The 16,768-nt window shown below is 42.4% G+C and overlaps 1 protein-coding gene across 1 annotated transcript; it reads right to left on the bottom strand.

Annotated features, from left to right (window-relative positions):
- Positions 1–1,065: 1,065 nt before the first annotated feature.
- CRABP1 (cellular retinoic acid binding protein 1) lies at positions 1,066–13,997 on the bottom strand. The gene is made up of 4 exons (XM_061347621.1): positions 13,829–13,997; positions 13,275–13,453; positions 10,465–10,578; positions 1,066–1,394 (listed from the first exon to the last, which is right to left on the bottom strand). The coding sequence occupies exons 1-4, from the start codon at positions 13,896–13,898 to the stop codon at positions 1,344–1,346; spliced, it is 414 nt and encodes a 137-aa protein (XP_061203605.1). The 5' UTR covers positions 13,899–13,997; the 3' UTR covers positions 1,066–1,343.
- Positions 13,998–16,768: the final 2,771 nt, after the last annotated feature.

The raw sequence follows: 16,768 nt of genomic DNA, 5'->3' as shown, positions 1-16,768 counted from the left end.
TAAGTAAAGGATGAAGAAACAGATTTCTTCCCTATGGATGTCTCACGATAATCAAGATCTGGGCCTATTTTCCCATTCTGAATATTGAGCACAGCCCAGTGAACAGTGCATATACTCTGCTAACACTGAACCAGTCTAAATCTGCTATGACTGGGTGGCATGAAGCAGAGAAATTATCACTGCAAAGCAGAAAGTTGGTCAGATAAGCTTGGATATTGCACTGAAATAAGTAGTGCTCCTAATCTCCATCTCCAGATATGTCCAAGGCTGAAGAAGGGAAGAGTCTCTGGCTCATTATAGGAATTTTTGCTCAGCTTGAATCTAATAGTTGATAGTGCTGTGGCCAGAATTCTGAGCCAGAATATATACATTTAATGTGGTGTTTCTTTGATTCTTGAACTATGGCCCTGGTTTGTGAAATATTTAGTTGTTCATATTGAGTCATCAGAAGTGAGAGCTGTAACCCTTAAGGGGAATGAAGCCATCAGAAGCTTTCTCTCTCAGGTGAGGAAGTAAGAGAAAAGCAGCTTTCATCAGCTTTATCTTTTTATGGCCCAAACAAGTAAATTCTGTCAGATTCTGCTGGCTCTCTGATCAGGCCTGAGGTGCTTGGGTGTGATGACAGTAAGTATTAGTCGTGATCACAATGTTTTTTGTCCTGTAGATGCAGCTGGGTCTCCTACTCGGATAATGAGTGTCTCAACAGGGGAAGTCTGAGCATTCTTCAGAGACAGCAGGAAAGAGGGTAAATATCTCTCCTTGTCTGGTTCTGCTGAATCACAGTCCCAGCAACCACAGGATACAGTAATTGTTCCTCAACAACAAGGACAGAAAGAAGGAAAGAAGCAGAGCTCTGGGGTTGAAAGAGCAGCCAGCAGCTCCGCCAAAGGCCTTGCAATTCACTTCTCTCCTGTGCTTTGTGTTGCCCTAGGAGGTGTTCCCTGATGGCATAGTGCTAGCCAGCAGCAGTGAAACCCCACACTGCTTTCAACAGAGGGTAAAATGTGTTTCAGTCATAACCAAAGCACTGCTGGATTCTCTGTTAAAAACACCCCAAGACACCTGTGAGTTAAGCCCAATAAGTTTAATAATTGATGAAACTGTATCAACTGAGAACTACAAAATACAAAGCAGACACAAAAAATGATGGCATGAAAGTGGGAAGGAATAGTGTCTGCGATGAAAAATAAAAGCAAAATACACATAACAGAGGATATGGGTTCAGATATAACACACACGGTCACATACAACACTGCGTTAGTAACAGCACACACAGATACTCATTATACTGGGGATTTTCACAGTTCTTCACTTCATCCCAGACGACAAGTAAATTGATGGGTTTACTCTCTTACATAAATTCGTGTGCACACAACATCATCAGCACCAAAGGTCTGGAAAAGAAATATAAAACAATCAGAAGAGATGGAACCCGCAAACATTTAACAGAATTTGGGAATGTGATTTTAACAACAGTAGTTAGTTCAACAGCAGAAATACATTTTCTTATGTCTTTTGACAGACGAGAGTAAAGAAATGAATCATTTTGGAAGAGGAATGCAATGTAAGTGACCTTTTTTTCCCAAGGCACGATGAATTTTGTCAGAATGATAAATGAGACAGAAATTCCCTTTTACTATAGTTTCTTGGCATGCATTTATAAATAAACATGAGAAAAGAAAGAGAATTTGGAATGTACCATTGTTACATTTAGGAGCAGTTGCAGTACTTTGAACTGGAAATGCTGAGGGTGGAATGCTCAAAAGGTATTCTTTGATTTTTGCAGGTATAAATCAGAGTAGTTCAAATGAAGTCAGTGGAGCAATGCTGAAGAGCAGAAGAATGTACACCTATAACCTGTTCACATCACGCTACTGCAAGATGTTGACACACTCGGTTAGGATAGCAAAACCCTCTCTCCCAAGCCAGAATGTGGGCAGTGTCAGTCACAGGATGCTCTAACCTTAACCAGTGAATTTGTTAACTATGATGAAGGTCTGAAATAAGGTCATATAATGGAGAGAAATCTAGTGGAGATCAAGTTAAGCTCATTTCACATGACTAAACATCTAGGAGATCTCACAAACATTTGATCACCACATATCTGAAAGTCACTGACTTACTGCAGACTATGTCTCATTATCATCCTGTTTCTTACACCAGATTCAGTACGTCAGAGTACTTCTGTTTTCCAGATACTGAGAGTTGGTGTTATATGATGCTATACCATTGACTGAAGCAGTTTCAGACATGCATCTGAAAGCCTGTGGGTTTTAAATCACTCTCTAGTTTTGCATTTAAAAGGCAGTTCTACCACAGCAATATTGAAGTACAGATTAACAGGACATTCAGGCAAGATAGTGATTGTGGCAGCTGTCTGAGAAAGCCACCTGAACCCCAAAGTGTTTGTAAGTAATTTCAGGTCTGGCAGGCTAAAATCTAAAAAAACACAGTTAACATGAGGGAAATAATGGGTGCAAGAGTAAGGAAATACTGACTGCAAAGTCCTTCCTGCTTAGCTACACTGACAGACAGCTCTGGGCTCAGCACTGAGAAGTTGTGAGGTGGGATGTTTGGCTGTAATAACTGCCAAGGTCTCACTGAAAAATATAATTAAGACCTAGCCCAGTGTGCTATGAAAATTCAGCTGGACTTTATTTGTTTTAATGCTTTCTACACCTGGTTTGGCCAACACCTCTTTGAAAGGACTTGGCTTTAAAACTGACTCTGGTTTTATTGAGAAGAAAAGTCTGCTAGTATTTTTGAGATTTAATGCCTATAAATAGCACATCACATCTATCAGTATGTACATTTTTAGCTTATACATGAAAATGTCTGAAAATTAACATGAAAGGATGCAGATAGGTCTCTGTTGCCCGCAGCTCCATCTGCCAATACCTTTACTATGGCTTCCTTCAACCTTTCCCAAATGAAACACAAAGGTGAAATGATTTCAGCACAAGCTTTGCCAGAGAAAGCAAGTCAGTCAAGAGAAGCCAGGGCTTGAGGTTGTCTGTGGAGACTGGAAGGTCACTGTGATGGTGATTGTCTGTCTTTGTACAGTACATTCAGGTGCTGTTCAGCACAGTGAAGTTTGGGTCCCCTGCTGCTGTTTCAACATAAGTAATAGTAAACCAGGTTTTGTGCTCTGTTCCTCAAGAGCTGGCCGAGCCCCAGGCTGACAGCTGGAGCTGCACAGCTTTGCAGCCACGTCTTGTGGTGCGAGTGGGTGCCACATCAGCCAGTTCTAACGAGAAAGGCTGCAGCAGCACTTTGCCAAAACTCCTGGAACCTCCCTAGTAAATTTGTATCTATTCTTTTGGGAAATGAAGAAATAAACTCCTTCCCCCTAAACCTGTGCAACAGCAGTTATTCTCACAACAGGTCAGCAGCTGTATTGAGAGGGAACAGTGGAGGGAAGAGTAGACTGCAATAGATGTGATCCATACTGCAAGCCTGTCTAGGGTGCCATCCTGAGTATCCAGTTCTGAGACTACACTCCTGGGCAGAGCTTGCTCCTAAGATATCCATGGAGCCTGACTGGCAGCTTCCTTGCAAGACCCACAGGAGGGAGTGTGAAAATAAAGGTAAGAATTTGTGGAGGAAGAAAAGAGAAACAGTAACTTTCTGGGAGAGCAGAGCTCAGTAGCATGGATACACACAGAGCACTGCAGAGGCGGCAAGTATGTACAGGCACTTATGTACACACAGACTGACTGTTGTGCACTCATGGAGTCACAGCGACAAAGTACAATGGCTGTTCGCTTTGTACTCCCAACATCCAGCTCCAGCTGGACTTCTGGATCTTTGAAAATCTCAGGCAAAAGACTGCATTCAAATTGCTCTGCCAGGATAAAAACTAACTGTGGAAAACATGTGCATACCTGGGGAACCCCAAAACTGTACTAGTCTTAATCAGTTGCTATACACAAGAATTGTCATTCTCCCCAACACTAACAGCCTCACAGTCTGGGCAACTACTATGATTTCACACAATCATATGCTTAAATCTAGAATGTAAAGAGATAAAAGTTCATGCAAAGCCCAATTATAATTACTGTGGAGTACCATGTAGCCACTGGGCACTTCTCAAACAGCCAAGCATCCTTTCCTTGAAGACCCAGCTTTGGTTATGTGGCCTCTGACCTGTTTCAGGAATAAGCTGCACATTTTAGTGCTTAAGATTTTGTACCTTATACCCATTCAGATAATTAGCAACCTCATTCCATACTGAAGCACATAAATAAATGGCTTTGTACATGGTTTAAATGTGGACCTATGTAAAAGGTGTTTCCCTATCTTATTGCAATTTACTAGCATTGTTGACAAAACTCCACTAAATGTTCCTAAACAAAGCAAAGAGGAATGTGTTCAAACTTGCTGCGTTCCTTTTCTTGTGGTTACTCACAGAAGTGCATAATATACAGCTGGGACCAAGCTGAAGTAGAAGATCCAAATCAAAAGGTTGCTACTCCTCTATCCTTCGCACTTAAATCCTCGTATTCAGCGGTAAGATGAAGCAGTGTCTTTAAGTAGACATTAAGTGTCTATGGTTCTAATTATAGGTTGGAAAGAAGTGATAGTTCATATCAGAACAAGCAAACTTTAAAAGATTTCCATGACCCAAAGGAGTAGAACTTCCTAATAAAAAAGAAAGAGTGAGCAATCCTGGCTATGTGGTTGTGAATTTTCACCGAAGCAACTCAAAAAAGAGTGCAGCACTGCCAAACTGCAGTTAAAGTCTAATGAGAATATGAAGCATTTTTGATCACCACCTTCTCGTTGGTTTGCAAAGGTCTCACTTACGTTGCAAAATGCTACAAGGCTTCTATCTAAATCTAAAATAGGATTTTATATGTGCAATGACTGCAAATTACAGAATTGTTGTTTTCACTTGGCTTGTCATAATCTGTAGCTTAGCGTTCAAAAGCACCCTGCAAACAAAGCCCTGCAGAGGAGGATAATCCAATACATCGACCTCACTCCATCCACTCAAAACCTGATGACCACTGACATCAGTAGAGATTAAGGGAGAATTACAGGGCAGTAATATATTACTGTACGAGTAAATCTGCTTCTTGAAGGCCTTCTTTATAAACACTTGATGAGGAGCCTTTGTGGTAACTGGAGCACACAGTATAATTACAAAGAGTGTCATGGAACTAATCACCTGCAAAGGATCACTTCTGTCAGTGTATGCAAGAATCTTGTTATCTGCTCCTGACTGACCAACCTGCAGGGGCAACTTGCAAAAGGAAGATAGAATACATCAGCAGACAAATAGAGAAGAGAAGCTATTACTTAAATGCTCAGAAAAGGCTTTGTCCATGGACAAGTTCAGGTCCTCAGAGTCATGCAGCAAATTAATGACTGAGGTAAGTACATGAGACAATGGTATCTCCTGTAGTAAAGCCAGTACACAGCAAACATTTAAGCTGCATGCAGGATCAGATGCATCCAAGATGCAACTGGCTTTGCCTTCTTTTTCTGCTTATATGCTTGGGATGTGACTCAGATCAGGCTGTACCAGTGAGCAGGGGCTGCAGATCCCTAAGCCCCCTTGTAAATCTGCTCATGGAAAACAGTAAATTAAAGCATTAGGTCCATGCAACACATATATGTGCATTATTACAGGCTTCCAAAATTTAATCAAGGCTGCTTTAACAAGGTTCAGCAACAAACCCCCCCTCATAATGACCTCATTATGAGTGGACCCTCCTTTTGATAACTGATTTTATTTAAGATCACTCTCCAAAACTATAGAAAAGTTAAACACTTAGGTAGTTAACACTGTTCAGTACAAGGCTTAGGCACATCGCAAATATCAGCACTCGGCTGCAAAGTGTCTTTCCAAATTCACATTGACCCTTCTCACCTACTATGTTTAATTTCTGAAGCCAACAATATCATTTAAAAGATGTTCACTCACTCATCTAAGCTCCACAGTTCACCAGTTTTAATCAACTACAGCATTATTTTTCTGGGGAGGGAGTGAAGAATAGAAACCATGCTTGAACCCCCCTAATGTTCTGATCTTTGACCCTTGCTATAATTGATTCAGAGAACCCCTGTGTGATATGTGAACTGTGCAAAATGTGGTCTGAGGCTGTTTTTAAAGCCTCACTTCAGTAATTACCCACTTTAAAATGTTTGTGTGTTACAGATTAAAGTAAAATCTATAGAGCATGAGCAGCCATGAAAGCAGCAATGCAGATAAAGTTTGAATAGAACTGTTTCTCATTTGAATAGCTAACATTTGGAAGCAACATCCTTTAACTTTGTAAAGAGCAGACCTTTTGTTCTTCTGACTTACACAAGTGATTGATAGTTCATTAATGTCCCTGACAAAAACACACAGCAACAGCAAAAACCATATAAAAGGGAAGAAAAAGCCTATTAAGAACAGACTTATTCCCAGGTCTTAAGTTTCAGACAAGAAAAGGTATTACATATTTTTGTGTTACATTCTGATCAAATGCTAATCCAAGTAGAGTTTATGAATGTGGAGTTGTAAAAATAGATATCCTGACTCTCTGTATGTATTATAGCCTTGAAGTACAACACAATTTAAAGATAGTCAAGACAAGCAGATGTGGACTTTGGTGGGGATCTATCCTTTCCACCCTTCCTTGCTTGCATATTCCTTGTAATTTTTTTATCTACATTGTCCAGTACTTCTAAGAATGCAGCACTGAAATCCCAGCAAATGCATCAGAGATCAGAATAACCAGCACTGATGAGAGGAGTTGCAGTGTTCTAACACATTCACAGTACCTTTTCTATAAAGCATAACTAAACCCAAACTTAACTGGTACCTAAAGGTAAAGAAAAACTTTGCTAACTAAATAGTTTGTTCCTAGCATCTGTGTACCAGAGGACATGAAGTGACAGGGAAGACCATCATACTGCTCCAACAGAGTGTATTTGAAGAACATAAGGAATTCTGCCAGGATGCAAGGAAGATGGATAATTATACAGTAATATGGTTTCTATTTTAGCTCTGTGGTAGTCATGACAATTCAACACTGATTTTTTATTTATTCATTTATTATATGTGATAGTCAATGCATTTTATTTAACATGCTGTGTTGGGAGAAAAATGTATCCCCCCACTAGGAAAATGTCATAATCAAATGGAGCCCCTAAGCAATGCAGCATATTAGATCAAAATGATGTGGCAAAGCTCCAACATTTATGCAGCCAGTATTAGCAGAGTAACACTCATTCCTTACCCCCTGCCTGTTGCCCCAAGCCTTTTTCTAATTCCTGCCTCAGTCTAACACATTTCAGATTCCTTCTTGCAACTTTTTCCAGATGGGGTATGTGTTTTCTTGATTTCTTCTGCAAATAGCTAAGAAGGAGACCCAAGACTTGTTTAAAGATTCCTTTGGCTAGAGAAACAGCAGCAGGGACTGTGAGAATAAGCATCAGCCTTACAGAGTTCCTAACCTGCTACATCCCAGGCTCTGCCCCATGCCAACAGCTTCCTAGCTGCAGACATCTAGAAGTTCACAAGAATATGGTTTCCTCTGCTTACATTAAGGTGCCCTGCTAGAATGGAAATCAGGGAAGCTTACCAAAGCACATCAGAAGAGTAAAGGAACAGAAAATACTTCTTAGGTAAGCAGGAAGGTTTTAGAAATGTGAAGATAGGAATTGCTAAGCAGTTGAAGTGATATGGGCAGCAAACCTGAACGAGAATGAATTTCAGGTCCTGAAGAACCCTAACAGAGCTGGGAGGATGGATGAATTAAAAAAGGAAGACAAAGAAAGATCTCTTCTCCTCACTGTGATCTCAGTTCTGAAGATGTAAGTAGGGTTTTGCAGACTCAGATCCAAGGAAAATTTCCAAGCTTAAATAGTTTATGTTGAAACTTTCTTCAGCGTAGTGATGAAAAACCCAAACACAGTTGAGAGGCAAGAGATCAAAAGGGTGTCCTCACTAAGAGCTCCTATTCCTACTTTGTTCCCTGTTAAGAGTTGAGGAACATACCTCAGCCAATCCCTACAGGTAGTTTAGCTTTTAAGGCCCAAATAATGGTCAAATGCCATCAGGGGTTAAAAATCTTTGTCCTGATGACCAATAACTTAATATTTGATAAAGCAAAAGAAGCCATTATGCTCAAAATAAAGAGGTAGAAGAATGGAACTGCATATTATATTGAATAGTAAAAGACACACAGAATGATCTGGATCACTTGGAAGCAACCACTGTGTTTTCATAATGCAACCAGTGAACATAGTCCCAACTTGGCAAAGAGGGGAAGGGGAGTCAGAAACCAGGAACATTACTCGGGATCACAATCAGCTGAGTGAGAGTTCTCGAAAAAGAGTTAATACAGTCTTTGCATATAAATCAGAATAATTTTAGATAAGAGTAGGGAGATGAAGTCACCATTCCATGAGGTGCTAGAGGATTACCAGCCAACCAGTATGTGTGGTGCTGGTGTTCAGAGTTTAGAAAGGAAACTCGTAAACTGGAGGGGGTTATAAAAGCCCTTTATATTGAAGGGCTCAAGGTCTTCCAATGGTTTTTAAAGCAAAAAACATTCTTCCAAGGTGGCCTGATCAGTGCTGTTAAGAGAAGTATTTGCAATAACAAACTTTTGTCATATAATTTAGGTTCTTCTATATACAACATGTAATGACTGGAAGTTGAATCTAGACATTTACAGATTATAAATAATGTGTATATTTTAATGGCAAGGAAATTAACCAGTAAAACAACTTAGCAGAAGTTGTGACTGAGTTCCTACAAATAGAAATATTTCAACAAGAAGGATGTTTTTCCTAATTTATATCTAATTTGGAAAATAATTACTTCAGAAAAGCTCAACAGACTGTACTTTACAAGAAAACAGGTGAGATGGCTTTCTAGATCTTTAAATCACTCTGGTTTCTTAACCAACCTCTTTCTTCTTCCCCAACAGCATAAGTTCATATTGCTGATTGCAGGAGGCAATTGTATTCTGACTGGCTTCCTTGCTTTGTTTGGAGCAGTTCACTTTGCTGAACAGAAGCCCCCCTAGTTTGTTGCTTAAACAGTAAACTGCAGAAACATTGTTAGAAAGCTGGAAAAATAAAAGTTGATACTATATTTTGTCTACTGCATTATATATAAAGATCTGAAGCAGAGATCAAAGAACCTGGCTTCCTAAAGCTTTTGGATAATATAAAGAATTCCAGTGGTTGACTCAAAAGAAATTATCCAGAACTGGAGTGTTCGTTCAGTGGAAACCAGTGTGATTTCACTAACAGCATACACCTCCTCATGAGGGGCGGGTAAACTGTTCCAAGATGTCTGGAATAATATGAACACCTTAAAAGCTTTGTGTTTATACTTGGTTAGGTTTGGGTCTGGGTTTGTTTCAGATGCAATCTTAAAAACAGAGCTCTGACTGCTTTAGAGAAACACTGGGGAGACTGTCTTTTAAAGTGCAAAGGTTTAGTAACTGTGATACAAACCCTCCCTGCTTTGATGTTTTCTTACCCATCACTCCAGCAGCCTCTCTTCCATGCCCAAACTGATGAGGCGTAACAGTCTAATCGACCATTTATCCAGAATTCACTCGTAAGAACATGTGCAATAAAGTGATTCTGAACTCAAGCTGAACTGTGCTACTTGTAACTCAGAGAAACTCTGTTTTTATCCACTCCTGGATACTGTTTCATTAATGAAGAGTGATGGCTGAGGAAAGATTCAGGGAAGAGAACTCAACTCTTAGAGCAATAAGAATGATATAAATAAATAAAGTGCACATGATTCATGGCTAAAGTGGGGAGGCAGTTGCAGAGGTGCTGCTCAAGCATGCCTACAGTAACCCTGCTGCCCTATGGAAGGTCACACAGGAGTGAGAGGAAGTTGGCTGACAGCAAATGTGCAAATCAGTATATTTTAAGAAACTCTTACAGGCAATTCTGAACTGGATTCAGAGGTGATCAAAGAGCTGGTGAAGGTGGCAGAGATTAGGGAGAAATTATATGTTCTTCATAAACAGAATGAAATTTGAGCATGCTAACAACATGCCACATCTTTCCTGATATACACCTGTGACTGTGAGTAAGAAGCAACATATGCCTAAAAGAGATGGTTCTCCAGAAATGAGATCAAATGCCTTGATCTCACTTTCACCACAGAAAATCTGCAATAAATCAAGAGAATCCTTTGATGGTGTTGTGTATCTGCAGAGCACAAGTGGCCCACTTGCGATTATTCAACCAGTGAAAGCATGGCAAAAGCCATAGCAGTAAAATATGAGTGAGAAGCTGCATATATCTTCATTTGTTCTTAAGAGAAACATTTAAAAAGAAAGGAAAAAAAGTGATGTACAAAAGTGATGTAGAGGAAGATGAAAATGGTAATTTTGCAGATGGATTTAAGTAAGGAAAAATAGGAAGTCACACTACGTGGTAACAAAAAGCTGTTAATATGGTGCATGTGTTGGATGGGTTCAAGGGTCTTACCAAAATCAGCTCATCATTAGCTAATTCTCGAGTCCAGTACGTTTTGGGGCCATCTCCCTCAATAAGAGTTTGTTTGCAATAGATCTTGTTTTCATTCTCCCAAGTGGCCAAACTCTGCAGGCAAGAAAACCATTAGGAATAACATTAATTATATTCCCCAGCAGCGTGAGGCAGAGAGACAACAATGAGCAGTACTGAGAATAATTGGGGCAGTAAAGGAGCAACACATAGGTAACAGCAAAGGGCAAAAGCGATCAGTGGAAAAGTGGCGATATCAAAATTAAGGTGTGAGGGGGCATTTTGGAAATAGGTCTATATTAGTAACAAAGTAATCATAAATGTCTCTTTTCAGTGCAAATCTGCATGTTTCCAAATTAAAAAGCCAGTTTTCATAAAATGCTTGATGTTGAAAAGCATCATTTAGAAACATGTGATAATGTAGTGTCTACATTCCCGAGCATCTTTGTACACATGTGGTTTGATCTGACATAGTATTTATCACTACAGAGTCCCCTTAGCATAAAAGCATAAACAATCACATGTATCATGTTGTAGTCATAAATGATGCAGCATTTGTCACTTACACCCATTCATGCTGCACGGCTCTGTGCCAAGGTAACTGTGTGTTAACCACTGAGTCTGCTGACCAACTAGAATAAATCACAACTAAATTAAAGAAACTTGGTTAGAATTCTAGTGTTTGGGACATTACTTTTTTTAAGGTTGTAGGTCTGGAGACTGAAATATCCTTGATAATTTTTCAAAGCATTTCAGTAACAACTATGAAACCACTAAAAAAATAAATAAAGAACCCCAAAACAAGCCAACAAAAGAAAAGAAAATACAGGATTTTGTTTGGGTTTCACAAACAGGCAAGCCCTGACTGTTGCTTTCATTCTAGCACTGAACTATTATTCTACAGTGCAATGGAACAGCTGTGCAGAAGGATGCCCCGTCATGAATGTGCAAGCAATCACTTTATAAATGGCACATGGGAGACATTCATCATTCTGTGATCATATACATACACATACATATACATGTGCGTGTGTGCATATGCATGCATAAATTCAAGTTAACACTTTCCAAGGGAAATAAACTTTACTTTGATTTAAAACTAGCTGTTTACTTTATAAATATATTAGCAAAACAATAGCTTTTTAAGCCAAGAGGCCACCTCAAGTGGCAGCTACAGGAGCCTTGTGCGGTACAACTCCATCCCGCTTGCTCTTTGTCTGTATGAACAATGGATCAAGTTAGTTGGCAGAACAAAACCCTCCACCCCATAAAGTGTGTCAAAATCTATCACCCGTCAGCAGTTTTGCCAGATATTGCAAATTACATTCTGAACTATGATTTTATGATCTGTCAGTTTCTGCTCTGTGGGCCCATCTTGGTGAGATACACACAGCACTACAACTTATTCCTCATAGTGGACTATAAATAATTTCACAACACATGGAAAAAATTTACTACTTCACAAAACACATTTCTTTCAGATTTTTCCAACTTTCATAGCTTGCAGCTGTAATTATTGTTTTTCCATCTGCAGCAATAAATCCTTCTCTAGAAAGTGGGTCACATTTATTGTATATGCGTTATTCATGGAGACACTAAAATACTGCTTTTGCCGAACCAGATAAATTAATGAAGCCAGCAACATTTCCTGAACAAACTGTTAAACACGCAAGAACTCATCATAGAGACCAAGTGGATGTTCTAAACGTTCACTGGCACCCTACTGCGCCCCAGACACTAAGTTCTGCATTTTTAGTAGTGCAAATGGTCTCAGAATCTGGCCCAAGAATTAGCAGAGATCGTATTTTGGAAAGTAGAATATTTAACCATCACAGGGTACCTTTAAAACTGTATTCTCCTTTGGGAGTACATTCCAATACTCTTTATTCATACTTCTTTTATGTACTTTTGTTGTAAGGGTGAGAGTAAAGTGCCTGAGGAAAAGAAAACTAGCCCATGAGCGTGGGATAACTTTTTTCACAAGACAACTATGATCACAGCCTAGCTCTCCAGTACTCCAGGTCGTGTGTATTGAGACTAGTGTGAAGCTGATGTTGGATGCTTCCAAGTTGAAGTCACCTCCACAACCATAGAAGTGGTTACAAAAAAGAGCAGGGGCTCAGAGAATTAAGCCCAAAACCCTTCAGTGAACACCTTCTAATACACTTCTGTGTGAGGAGATGGAAACAGTATCTATATGGTGTTTCTCCTGGTATAACACTAGCTGAAAGTCTTACACTTAGAGACTTACCTGATAGCAAATTGCAGACATGTAAGTTTTGGAAAGGGAAAGAGAATTTCAGCCCCAGACTAGTAACAGTCTGCAGTCCTGCTTGTGAGCTCTGCTGATTCAGTTTGGGACAAAAGTTATGCCAGGTTTGTGCACTAAATCCTGACCCTTGAGGTCTCTCTTTCTCCACCACTCCCCATGCTCCTGTCAGGGACAGAGGCTGGGGAGAGCTTTAGCTGCAACTGAGGTCTCCAGGGGAAAGAGAAGAAAAAAGAGCTGGACAAAACCCTGATAGCCAAGGAGAAGCAAGTACTCAAACTCTGCCTTTTGGACCTGCCGTACCCTGCTGCCTTCACGTTTCAGTTTTAACCTGCAAGAGGGAAAATGTTGGACAAGAGGCAAGAGGAGCTTTGACCAGTAAGAACCCCCAAAGAGTGTTTCTGTAAAGAGGGTGCTGCAGAGCAATGCCACTGGCCGGGGACGCAGGCAGCAGAAGTGTTTGTCCTGTCTAAAAAGAACTTGGTCACACACATACGCACAGACCCCCCAGCTCTCCTCCTACCCTGCACTTTCGTCCATCCACCGTCTCCTCCTCAAAGCTCTCCCCGATTTTGAAGTTGATCTCGGTGGTGCGGACAGTGGTGGAAGTTTTGATGTAGAACTGGTCCCCATCCTGGCGGATCTCCACGTGGGGTTTGGAGGCGGCAGCCACCGCCACCTTCCTGAGCATGGCATTGACACCTGGGCGAAGCGGGGAGGAAGCAGAGCTTGAAGCCGCCAGCCGTGACCTGCGCTGAGCTCGCCCAGCACCACGCAGAGGCACCGCGCGTAGCCCCACGACAAAGCTCCCTCCCCTGCGGGGAGCTGCGCAGGCTGCAAACGCGGGGTCTGCAAGGGTCCCCACGGCAGGATCCCCGGGGCAGCACCGCCGGAGCTCGCCGGTGAGGCTCCGACCTCCGCGGGCAGCGCTGGCCGCGCTCTCCCACATGCCGTGGGCTCACGGAGCTCTCCCGGGTGCCCGGCCTCGCAGGCAGCGGGCACCGGAGCGCGGCCCCGGCTGCAGCCCCCTCCCCGTGTTCCCCTCCCGCTGCCCAGCGCCGGGCTCCAGCGCCTCACCCAGCGCCTTGAGGAGCTCGTCGAAATTCTCGCTGCTCCTCATCTTCCAAGTGCCGGCGAAGTTGGGCATGGCGGGGCGGGCGCTGCGGGCGGCGGGGAGGCGGCTCTGCTGCTGCTGCTGCTGCTGCTGCTCGCTCTGCCGCTCGGGCACCTTGTGAGCGGGGCGGACCGCGGCGGCGGCGGGGAGATCGGGTCACACCCACCCGGTCCCCACCTCTTCCCTCGGGGCCAGCGGCATCGCCGGCCCCCTCACGCCCGCTGTCCGTCCATCTGTCCATCCGTCCAATCATCCATCCATTCATCCGTCCATCCATCCATCCATCCATCCATCCATCCATCCATCCATCCATCCATCTTCGTCTATCCATCTGTCTGTCTGTCCATCCATCCACCCTTTCTTTCTTCCTTCCTTCCTTCCAGTCCTCACAGCCTGCCAGCTGCCTCCTGGAGTTCCCCAGGAAAGAGAGCCTGAGAGTCACTTGTCCCTCATCTGGGGTGGACATTGAGGACTTGATGAAAGACCCCAGAGGCAGGCAGGGAAGGGAAAGGGCAATTCAAACAAGAACAGCCTTCTGGGCTCATGCTGGGTTGATCCCCTCCACAGGAGGGCCAATGCAGAGTCCTACATGCCACACTAGGCCTGAGCTCCCCAGGCACACAAGCCTCCCAGTTTGGCAGGTCTGCTCCAGTGTTGCTAACCTGGAAGACCTGGAGCCCTTTACACAGTATCACAGTATCACAGTAGGTTAGAGATTGGAAGGGACCTCAAAAGATCATCTAGTCCAATCCCCCTGCCGGAGCAGGAACACCTAGATAAGGTTACACAGGAACGTGTCCAGGCGGGTTGAATGTCTCCAAAGAAGGAGATTCCACAACCTCCCTGGGCAGCCTGTTCCAGTGTTCCGTCACCCTCACTGAGAAGAAGTTTCTTCTCAGGTTTAAGTGGAACCTCTTGTGTTCCAATTTGTACCCATTACCCCTTGTCCTTTCATTGTTTGCCACCTGGCTCCATCCTCGTGACACTCCCCCTTTATATATTTATATACACTAATAAGGTCACCCCTTAATCTCCTCTTCTCCAAACTATAGAGACCCAGCTCCCTCTCCTCAAGGGAGATGCTCTCCCTTTCATCTAGTTGCCCTGCGCTGGACTCTCCAGCAGGTCCCTGTCCTTTTTAAAGGGGCCCAGAACTGGACACAATATTCCAGATGAGGTCTCACCAGGGCAGAGTAGAGGGGAAGGAGGACCTCTTGACCTACTAACCACCCCCCTTCTAATACAACCCAGGATGCCATTGGCCTTCTTGGCCACAAGGGCACAGTGTCGGCTCATGGTCACCCTGTTGTCCACCAGGACCCCCAGGTCCCTCTCCCCTACACTGCTCAAAGGGTAGCTACAGTCCCTACACTTTCCAGGGTAGGAGATTGCTGTAAGGAATCTGTCACTGATCCCTGATCCAAGCCTGGCCCTTCAAGAACGGTGATGGACAAAGACATAGACAATGTCTGTGCTGTTTCTCAGTCACAGCCACACAATCCCTACTGCTCTGGGGTAGTTTGGGCACCTGGAGGGTATAGCTGTGGAACTGGAGGATATTCCTAATGCATGAGAAAGAGCAGTGCCCATGGTGGTTACAGGCTTTTATGGAGAAGCACATCAACCTATTTCACATATATTTAAATTAACACCAGTTTCCTAAAGATTTGAGTGCTGCTCTATGCCTCTCAGACTTTCCAGACCATTTCCATGACCAATCCCTCAGTTTCAGGTCAAAGATGCCAGATTAAAGCTCCTTATTGTTCCTTACTGATTTATTCACATGATTAAGGGCAACAGAATTTGATGGGTTAAGGCATATGGAGATTTTCTGCTGCTGTTGTGTGTAAGGAAATACTCAGAACATTAGAGGTCTGTGATTTCCCACTCAGAACAGAGACAGATGTATTTTAATTATAGGAAAACCTTTGCTGAGTCAGCTTCATGGTACATTCACAACCACTCTTCACTTGTTAGACTCACTCTGTAAAATGAACAAGCCAGTTACTTGAGATATGTATAAAATGTGTTCACTCCTGGAAAATACACAGATCTGGGAGTTACTTTAGCTATATGTTAGGCAGGATTCTCCAGTTCCTATATAGTGAAATTTGCCCTCACTTCTTATCTCAGGAAGAATTTTACCTGAGTAAAAACCATAGAGCAGAACCAAATATTTATCTGTTGATAGCCATTCTTTTCCTACTGTTATTTTTCCCTTGCCTTTTCAGAAGGATACCCTTGAGACCTGGCATGGTTCTGTACCTGAAACATTTTGATTGACATGTGCTTTTTTTCCCCCGAAATAACAACTTCAGTGAGGAATATCTGTTTTCAGTAACAGGGTTTCTTTGAAAAGCAAAGCAAACCAAACCAAACTCAGAAAACAGAGCATGAAGCATTTTTCACTTCCTAGCAAAGGAAAAAAGGATTAATCCCTATCTGAAGTACTTTGTTTAAAGGTTTCCAATTGCCTCAAAAAACCTCCAAAACCGACAAGCAAACAAACAACCAACAAACAACCAAAACCCAAAGCCAAACCCACAGATAATTTCCCTGTTGCAGGTAGACTCAAGTCTACAAAGCAAAGGCTGCAGGTCCTGAAAACCCAATCTGTGTATTGCTACAAAACAGTGAAGAAAAACCCTGCTCAGTCCCTCAGTTTCAGGTTCCCAATTGCTCAGCTGAAAACATAATACCATCATTCAGGCTTGCTTCCAAAATTCTGCAGAATATATGTATACATGGAGCTCAGGGGAAGTGATCTGGCTCACTCTTTGCAGGACAAAGTCCTTAGCTACTTGTGATAATAAGTGTGTGCAGCATAAACAAGGTAGGGACCACCTATCACTACCCGAGAAAACAAATCGCCCCAGAAGATTTTAAGGGGGGACAATTTATTC

Source organism: Neopsephotus bourkii, unplaced genomic scaffold (assembly GCF_033783945.1).
Source record: "Neopsephotus bourkii isolate Nb327-2 ecotype Australia unplaced genomic scaffold, CSIRO-AGI_Nbou_v1 NB_318, whole genome shotgun sequence".
In the NCBI taxonomy this organism is placed as follows: Eukaryota; Metazoa; Chordata; class Aves; order Psittaciformes; family Psittacidae; genus Neopsephotus; species Neopsephotus bourkii.
The sequence above is the reverse complement of the archived record's forward strand: the minus strand, read 5'-3'. Positions and strand labels throughout refer to the sequence as shown.

Coding starts and splice junctions, on each gene's coding strand:
- CRABP1 (XM_061347621.1), bottom strand. CDS start 13,898: ATGCCCAACTTCGCCGGCACTTGGAAGATGAGGAGCAGCGAGAATTTC. Junction 13,454..13,828: donor CGAGCTCCTCAAGGCGCTGG/GTGAGGCGCTGG, acceptor CGCTTCGCCCAG/GTGTCAATGCCATGCTCAGG. Junction 1,395..10,464: donor CTAATGATGAGCTGATTTTG/GTAAGACCCTTG, acceptor TTTCTTTTCCAG/ACCTTTGGTGCTGATGATGT.